Raw genomic sequence first — 8873 nt, forward strand, 5'->3', positions numbered from 1 at the left:
ATATAGTGGGTGGTCGTGTTGTGTCAAGTATAATTTTAATTACTAAGCCTCACCGAGTCACCTAAAATAAGTAGCAACCGTGGTAAAAAAGTAACGGAGAGGAACGAATCGAAAGCAACCATAACAGGAAACGCAACAAAAAAAACATAAGTTGGAGGTAATTGAACGTGTCACACTCACTGCCGACTGCGCAATACACACGGAGTGACAAGGGCTTTTGTGCAAGATGCCCCCAAAGCAGCACCGCCACCAAAAGAAGGACAAGAACGACAATGCGTTGCAGAACACAATTGGGTTTGTTCCTCCTGGAGCCACTCTCGCTAGTGTGTCCGGTTACCGTCCTCCTGACGCCTTTGTTAACCGAATCGATAGAAATATACCGGTCCCCGCCCGCCTGCGCCACACACCAGTTTCCCTCATTGAAGCGGTGAATGATTTCCACTACGCAATGATGAATGATGAGGAACGCAATAATTTCTACTATGAGGTTTTGAAGAAACATGTGACTCCAGAAACTGGTGTACTGGAGATTGGTGCTGGATCAGGTTTACTGTCTCTCATGGCCGCTAAGCTTGGTGCGAAGTGGGTTGTTGCAGTGGAGGGAAGCGAAGAATTGGCGAAGTTGGCACGTGAGAACATCCGTGCTAATAATATGGAACATCAGGTAAAGGTTCTTCATATGATGAGTACAGAGCTCAAACCAAAGCACTTACCCGAACCACCGGATGTTCTTTTGTCGGAGATATTTGGAACGATGATGCTTGGAGAGTCGGCACTAGATTATGTTGTGGATGTGAGAAATAGGTTACTGAAGCCAACAACGAAAATAATTCCACAGTTTGGAACGCAATACGCCGTCCCCATCGAGTGCGACGCTCTTCACCGTATTTCATCTGTATCGGGCTGGCGTGACTTGGACCTGAAGCATATGATGACATTGCAGGATACCGTGAGTATTGTCTTTGCTAAACACTACGGTATCCGTATGAACAGTGTGAACTTCAGGAGGTTAAGCGATCCCATAGAGCTATTCAGAGTCGACTTTAGCTCCTCGAATCGGAACGATATTCCTCGGCGAAAGCACTTCGACGTTGTGGCTAAAGAGAGTGGAACGGCCCATGCAATGTTGTTCTACTGGAAAGTTACCGACGATGAATTTGTCATGTCAACGGACCCGGAAGACACAGTCAACAACTTCCCACGTGATATGCAATGGGGTCAGGCGCTTCAGCTGTTGGACGCCTCTAACGGCCCTCTGCCCACACCGGTTGTATTCACCGAGGGAAAGAATTATAACTTTGAGTGTAATTTTTCGGGAGACCGCGTGATTCTTCACATGCAGCTCTGCCCCGAAAGTGGGAACGGTGAAATGACTGAGTGCGAGGGCAAAACAACCTGACCTGGAGGAAGGGCGTGGCTCATATTCACAAGAAGGGGAAAATGAAAAGGAAATGAGGGTGAACAGTGTGCGTCAAGTTTGATAAGCCGACACTGTTTTTTGATGCTGATTTTTTCTGGGTTTCATGCAGAAGGTGCGTGTTTGTGTGCATGCATGTGTGCTCAAAGAAAAGTTATCAAATCCGTCTTGAGGTGCACTGCATTTGCTTCCATTCCCCTCGTTTGTCTTCGACAACCTTCAGTTAAATGAATACACATGTCAATACGACTTGGGGCGCTAAGCAGGATTTGATCGATGCAACTGCCAATTTCTTTGTCTGTCATGTCCCCTATCCTTTCTTCACTCTCCCACTCCACACACTACGAAAATAATAATAATAATTGAGTCTTGCATTCCAATGAAGCATGCAAAGTAGTCTCTCTATCTCACCTCTAGAGCTTCATGAGCGAGCTGCGGATACGGACAACGAGTCCATAACGAGCACAGATAGCACAAGAAGCGGGAGACGATGTAACGGATCCCCTTCTCCGCCGATCGCATCTCCGTCGAGTCCATCGCTTCGAGCACACCGGCCAAACTCCCGCTCCTTCCGCCGCAGTGTTGGCAGTCGCAGTGTGGGAAGGTGGAGGCGAAGCGGGGGGAAGGGCTGTAGTGATCATGTGCCATTGTTCCCAAACCAACACAACCCAATGAATATTGTGCTGAAGCCGTACCCAAACCGAAGGGTCCGCTCGGTATGCGCAACTAGGGGGTCGCTGGTAACAGCGCATCGTAACGGTATTCACGTGTTTCGTCAGCGGTTCATCATACCAACCTCTATTTCTCATCTGTCGAGTCGTCGGGGCTGTGCCACTGGAGGTGCTGAAGACGGTGGAGATATGGTGGATATTCGCACGGGACTTTGGGAAAATGTCGACTTTCGAAGCCACTTCCAGCTGCAAGACGCGTACCTTTGTGTGGCTGCCGAATCTGTGTTTGACGACGGTGAGGTGATACCTCTCAAATGGAACCGGTACATCGCTGCGGCCTGTGGGAGTGACAGGACACGCTATAGTGTTTGTGTGCTAAGTACATCGGCGAATTTCCTCCTTCACCACGAGCTGCACTCTAACAACCGTATTGTTGCCTTGAACTTTGCGCTTGTCGCCATGGAGGCAAATCGGGACAGCAGGCGCTACCAACCGTTTGTGGTTAGTGTTGATGAAATTGGTGAGGTGGTCATTTTTGATGTGGAACGTGATCGCGCAACGAAGTTGACTATGTGCTACGCCATCACTACCTCTAGCGATGGGACTGCAGCCGCTGATTTCCCACCGAAGGAGTTGTTATGTGAAGGTAAGTTTACGCTTTTACCGGCATGTCGTAGCGATGGCGTTAATGAAGGGCGGCAAGAGCCTTTACAAGAAGGCTCACAGGCAGACACCCCGTATCGGCTTGAGGCCGGGCTAGCCTCTAATGTCTGTCTCGTCGGCCCATGCCAGGTCCTATGCAATCATTGCAGTAATTGGAGCGGGCCTTCACCAGGAACAATTTTATTAAGTTTGTTTATATCGTCCCACGCTCATAGCTCCGCAGGCCAAGCAGAGTTGCACGTTTACCAACTGCGTGTGCTGTACAGCTATATAACACACCGCGCCTTGGTGGTGTGTGAAACCCCTATCGTGCGCGAGTGCGCACCAGATGAAGTTTGTGATGCCGGATGTGCTCTTTTGCCTATTCCGTACTCCTCGGGATCACCATCCTCTGTTTTGGTTGGTCGACCCCGTCTGCGGTTCTGGCGCGTAAGTGGCTGCTCAGGGAAGCTATTGCACGTTAACCGTGTGTATCAGGACAAGGATGGAAGCGGGAAAGGTGCGCGAACGCAACGGGAGTATTTTGTTCGTGTTGTTCCTCTTGGTCGTCACGTACTTCATCATGACAAGTCGATGTCTTGGCTGTGCTTCGCCGCGCTCACCGACAATGACGTCGTTTTGCTACTTGGGGAACGTCCAAAGCCTCCCGCCAGTATCTCATCTACGGGTGAAGAAGTACCACCGCTGGACCCCATTATCAAGCCGGAGGCGCTAACTTCAGCAGCGGAACAAGCGATGTTGAACGCATGGCTTGACGAAGTGGAGCAACCGGAAGCCGAGAAGGGCAAGGCTGACCCGCTCGTGCCACGCGATGACCGACGACAGGGACAGCAGGTGCTTCTTACGGGGGAGAGTAGCACTGAAGCCGTGTCTGTTACAAGGACTCCTTTGCTCTCACCTGCAGATCCTGGTAATTGTTTTACTGTTCTCATGGTACTTGCGGAGCCCAACGTCAACACAACACAGACTGGAAAAAAGGAGAAAGACAATCACTCGCGTGTGAGACAGTTGCTGTGGGCGCCGCAGAGTAATGAACTGCTTCTCTACATGGGGAATGATGAAGATATATATTCAATAAAACTTCCATTTGCATGGCAAGTAAAAACAGAAGAAATTGTGAATAAGAAACTTGTGGATGAACCAAGAAGAGATCAAACAGAGGACAGAGAAGCTGGTGGCTGGTTCAGCTCGGTAGTTGTTCCTGGAGCTATGTTCAGTCTTGGTATCGCTCGACCACTAATGTCGGCTATGTGGAGCATCACGGGTGAAAGCGAACTGGAACAATCGTCGGTTTCACAAGCGTTTCAACATCATCAAGAGCAACCCACGCACCCTCCCTTAGAAAACGATGACGAGAAGCTCACCACTCGTTCCCTCAGTGCGGTGACGATTGACATTGATACAAATGGAGGCGCAATCACACGCCGCCGCAAACGTCGTGGGATGAATCGGAGCTCCAGTTCCGTATTCAGCGTGGACGCCTCAGTAACGGAGGACGCATTTAGTTGTGAAAATTTTGTCGACAGCTGCGACGATAGCGCCCGCAGAGCCTACTTGGCAGGGGAGCGCGAGAAGTTTCTCACTTCTTCAAATCAGTGGTGCCCCCATGGAACTCAAAGTTGTGTTCTCAGTGTGGAGACCTTGGTGCGGGTGGAGCAACTCGCTTCAACAGCCGAACCTCTGCAACGCAATGCCATAACATATGAGTGGACTGATACACACAACCAACTTTACATGCAGTTTGTGTCGGAGTTAAATGATATCGTTGAGGAGGAGCGCTCGCGTACCAAAACATCAGGATTTCATGGAGGAAAACCCCCACATGAGAAACAGCGTCATGTTCCCTTCGAAGCCTTCATTGGTCGCCCGCTATCACATGATATTGGTGACTGCACTCACTCCGCAGGATTTATGCGGTCTTACAGAAGTTTGCAGCACAAACTCAAGCATGTACGCGGCGAAAGATATGTCTTTGATTTTGCCTCCTGCTTTGCGAGCAAAGCACCACCCCAGTGGTTGCTCGATATACAGGAGGAAGATCGCTGCAACTTTGAGCTGGCGGATCTCCGAGTAGCGTTCGAAGCAGACATGGCAAAGCTGGTTGCAGAGGAAATTGTTTGTATTTACGAAAATGAGGAACTTGTGCAAAGTAATGGCGGTGGCGGAAGGCGATGGATGTCTCACAAAACATTTCCTTTCGATGACGAAGGTGGTGAAGTTGTAGATATTGTATCGCTGAATGCTACAGCTGCACTGGGAAGCCTGGCTACAGTGGGAGCTGAGCCGCAATGGCGCTGGGCAACTGAGGAAACCGTACCATCGCGCTGCGTTGGTTCTAAATTAGCCCACAAAAGGCTGCATCAGTGGACTATTGGGGAATGGATGTATGCTCCCCGTTGGCCAACACGTGAAGAGGAAAAGAGTGCAAAGTTTTTATGGAGCAGCAAAAATTCTAACGGTACCGCTAGGGTGAGACGCCGCCGCCTTACACGTAAACGCATTGATATTGCTGTGGAGGCAGCGAGGGAGGAACGGAGGCGCAAATATGAAAAGGAGGTAGAAGAACTTCGTGAGGAGCTGGGGTTCTAGAATTATTGGCGTACGGTCAGGGGGAGATGCTTACATTCAGAAGGTGAGTAAACTGCTTCCTTCTCAACCTCGTTGCTTTGATATGTGCCCAATGTTGCTACGCGAAGAAGAAACATGCAACTTTGGATATAGTGTGTGACATTCTTCGGGCGTGAGATACCTTCATAGCTTGTCTTTTCGCATATTTGTAGCTCAAAAAGCACCTGTAACACTGCGCAGTTGCGTGTATCTTTCATGATAACTTCTGTTATGCGCAAAAAAAAGGTAACTTTATAAAAGAGTTTTTCGGTGTAGTCACCGCACCAGATCATCCGTGTGTGTGTGTGTGTGTTAATGTTAAACATTTGGTAACTGATTACCGGGGAGCTGTGCTGTAATTGGATTTGACACATCTTTCGTACTTCCATCAGTGAGTTGTTCTCCCCTTTTTGCGTGATTCTTTCTGTTTGTCAGCCTTTCTGTGTTGCATAACTTTTGGTAAGCAGCACATCATTCGAAATTACAGTTGTGTCCGTCCCGTAAAATGCCGCTACCTTGTGGTTATTTTTTTTCTTTTCTGTACCCCCTTTCGTTCTGCACTCGTTTTAACATACCGGCGTACACTCTCCGTAACATTTTCTTTTTACAACAACAAAAAAACTGTGGAAAAAAAAGAGGGAGAAAAGAACCGCACACGGGAAAGTTTGTCTGTGTGTGTGTTTTAATTGGCCTTCCATGATTTTGAGGGGAAGGGTTGGAGCCGTTTTTATTGATATTTCTATTAGGCACGATGGCCCCATAGATATGCTTGACTTTTTCAACCGCTCGTGGAATGTGGAGCTGACACGCAATGCAGCTTCGGAAGCCACCGGATGCCTGTTGCGCTTTCCGTTGCTAAAAGTTGGTTCGTCAGTGTGCGCTGGTGTTGTTGCGTCTTTGAACACTGAGGGCCTTCTTCGACTGGTGTGCAGCAGCACCGTAGACAACGCACTCGCTGTGGCAGACTACGTATTCGAGTACGTAAAGCAGAGGTTGCCAACCCCTGTGTGTGGTAGTAAGTCTATTGTATTTTTCCAGTTTATGTTCCGCCTTAAGCAACAAGGCGTAACAGGGAAAATTCGAATCGATACATCCAACGAATCTGTTCAATGGTTCGAGAACCACATCGCCACCGCTGTTGCGAATGGAGTTGAGGGTCGACAAGGTCGCTGGTGGGCTGCGATCACCAAACACACTGTCATTCGCTCGCAACATCAAGGTGCATTGCGCATCGCATGCCATTTTAAGCAACCGGCGCCTTGGTGCGAAGCGCGTGCGTTGGAGGAAACATCAAAGGGGGATGAGCGGGACGCTGACAACTTCTTCGCCAGTGAGATGATGTCAGTTATACCCATGGGAAGTGTGTTCGTTGCCATGCCTCACAACAGGGAGGTAAATCCAGAGGTACGTTTATCGTCCCTTAAACGACTCCAGTCAGAGGAAGGGGAAGGAGTAAGTATGGCTTCATCATTGTGGCAACCGCAAACAGAGGTTGAAACAAAAGCAACACCTCAACGAGGAAGTGACGGTGGTGAGGCGGTTGAGGTGCTCACCGGAAACGCAGCGACAAAATGTCCAACTGTTGTGAAACCTCAACTGAAAGTAGAGGTGACATTGCGACACACGGGTTATGCGGTTGCCACAGCGGACACGCAGGAGGGGCTATCCTTTTTTGTTGAAGAGGTGTTGATTCCTTTTCTTCACAGGGAAAAGTGAGCGGTGGTGCGGGGGACGCACATCACTCCCACACGAGTGTTTGAAATTGTTTTCCCTGGTGACGCTGGTCACCTCTACGTGGCACTATGATCCCTTACACCGTATTTTGCAGGAAGAAATCAAGTGATGGCAGCGCTTCCTGCATGGACGGCACTATCATGTTGGCATTGATAGCGTCGGTGGGGAAAGGGTGGCTCCTACGAAAGCACGTTGCCATTTCAAGATTTATATATGAAGATTGACTGTGGTGTCAGATATAAAAGAGGGCGGAATAGCGGGGAGGGTATGAGGAAAATCAGCAGCTGTTTTTGAATTCGTTATATTATACGTGTGTTTTTGTGTCCTTAGACACGAGGCCGCAATCGGGTCGACTTCGATGCTTCTTCTTCCCCCTGTTACCGGATCATCGTGCTCTTCTCAAAGTTGAGAATTCATCAGTTTTGTGTGAGTGGAGCGTTGTTGGGGAAAATAACATGTGAACTTCCCTGAGTAAGGAGAAGACAAACCAACTATTTATTACTGCGGTTTCCCTTCCCCTTTTATTTTTCATCTTTTGTTTATCTTGCTGTTTGAATTGGACATCAGGATCGAATTGAGCGTTGGTTGCGAGGCCGGGGGAAGCACCAGCTACCTGTTGGTTCCGGTCCGCGGCATACTTTGTTGTACGTTGACCATCAGCTCTCAATATTGCGACAACGGCCCCCTCAAAAAAAGAAAAAGAAAAAAAGAGCTGAAGTGTTGTCTCCTAAAGTCGGTCCGGTGAGGAACTCAACCACAGGGCCCTCGGTCACGTGTCAAGTTTACACTGTGGAAGCTCTACAAACCAAAAATAAAATAAATATAAGGGACAAGCAAGGGAACTAATTTTTTTTTTTGGAGGGGGGGTCGTGACGAAGAGAAAAGGGATCTCCGACCCTTTTAAGGCTGAAGGCCACAAAAGGAGGGATACAGGCGGATGACACCTCTTGGTTTTGATTTTACTTCATTTGTTCTTTCGTTCGGAACAGGAGTATTCGTGGCACTTTTTTTAATGCGGTGGGGATGCCCTTTTCAGTTCTCCGTGCGCTCAAAGATGCGGCAAGCAAATGCTTTTGCCTGTTGCGGTGAGCCTCTTAAGATGACTTTGGTTGTGCGCAGGGACCTAAAAATGGGAACGGGGAAAATTGCTGCGCAGTGCGCTCACGCGGCCGTTGCCGTCATGGAGGAAGTGCAAAGTCGGCGCAGTGATAATGGTGCTAACTGCAACGACAGCTGTTCTACGTATGGTTACAGTGGCAACAGTGATCATTACTCCCCTGCTGCATCTCAAATGTGCGGTGGGAGTGGTGCAGATAAGTGGGTGTTGTGGTATGATGCATGGAGGTTTGCTGGCAGCAAGAAAGTTGCTCTTCAGTGTGAAAATGAAGAGCAACTAATGGAAGCCTACAGAGCCGCCAGGCGTGAGGGAATTCCACACGCTGTAATCCGTGACGCGGGAAGAACTCAAATTGCCGCGGGGAGCAAAACCGTGCTGGCTGTGGGACCTGCCCCAGATTCACTTGTAGACCGTGTAACAGGTCATTTCAAACTCCTTTAATGGAGATGGTGGTGCGTTGTAGCCTTGAAATGTCTGGCCTTTTTGTATGTGTGGTTCTGCTGCTTATGATTTCCCATCGACACGATTAGTTATCACTGCAGGTTGTCAGTCGCACTCTAAACGAGTGAAAATTCACAGCTTGGGTGGTTGTTGCCGCTTTACCGTCCCCACAGCGACATCTCTAGAAGGTAAAACACACACACACACACATATATATATATAT

At 48.9% G+C, this 8873-nt stretch overlaps 4 protein-coding genes across 4 annotated transcripts; all 4 read left to right on the forward strand.

Annotated features, from left to right (window-relative positions):
* Nucleotides 1–226: 226 nt before the first annotated feature.
* On the forward strand, nt 227–1399 carry TEOVI_000429100 (arginine N-methyltransferase, type III; the record flags this gene model as incomplete). The annotated part of the gene is made up of 1 exon (XM_067227077.1): nt 227–1399. One exon carries the CDS (start codon nt 227–229, stop codon nt 1397–1399), a length of 1173 nt encoding a protein of 390 aa, XP_067083178.1.
* A 404-nt stretch (nt 1400–1803) lies between these two features.
* Nucleotides 1804–5340, forward strand: TEOVI_000429200 (uncharacterized protein; the record flags this gene model as incomplete). Its single annotated transcript, XM_067227078.1, has 1 exon — nt 1804–5340. One exon carries the CDS (start codon nt 1804–1806, stop codon nt 5338–5340), a length of 3537 nt encoding a protein of 1178 aa, XP_067083179.1.
* Nucleotides 5341–6054: 714 nt separating this feature from the next.
* On the forward strand, nt 6055–7074 carry TEOVI_000429300 (uncharacterized protein; the record flags this gene model as incomplete). Its single annotated transcript, XM_067227079.1, has 1 exon — nt 6055–7074. One exon carries the CDS (start codon nt 6055–6057, stop codon nt 7072–7074), a length of 1020 nt encoding a protein of 339 aa, XP_067083180.1.
* Nucleotides 7075–8029: 955 nt separating this feature from the next.
* Nucleotides 8030–8650, forward strand: TEOVI_000429400 (peptidyl-tRNA hydrolase, putative; the record flags this gene model as incomplete). Its single annotated transcript, XM_067227080.1, has 1 exon — nt 8030–8650. One exon carries the CDS (start codon nt 8030–8032, stop codon nt 8648–8650), a length of 621 nt encoding a protein of 206 aa, XP_067083181.1.
* Between the last annotated feature and the right edge of the window lie 223 nt (nt 8651–8873).

This window comes from Trypanosoma equiperdum, assembly GCF_001457755.1.
Source record: "Trypanosoma equiperdum strain OVI genome assembly, contig: ctg_891, whole genome shotgun sequence".
Classification (NCBI taxonomy): Eukaryota; Euglenozoa; class Kinetoplastea; order Trypanosomatida; family Trypanosomatidae; genus Trypanosoma; species Trypanosoma equiperdum.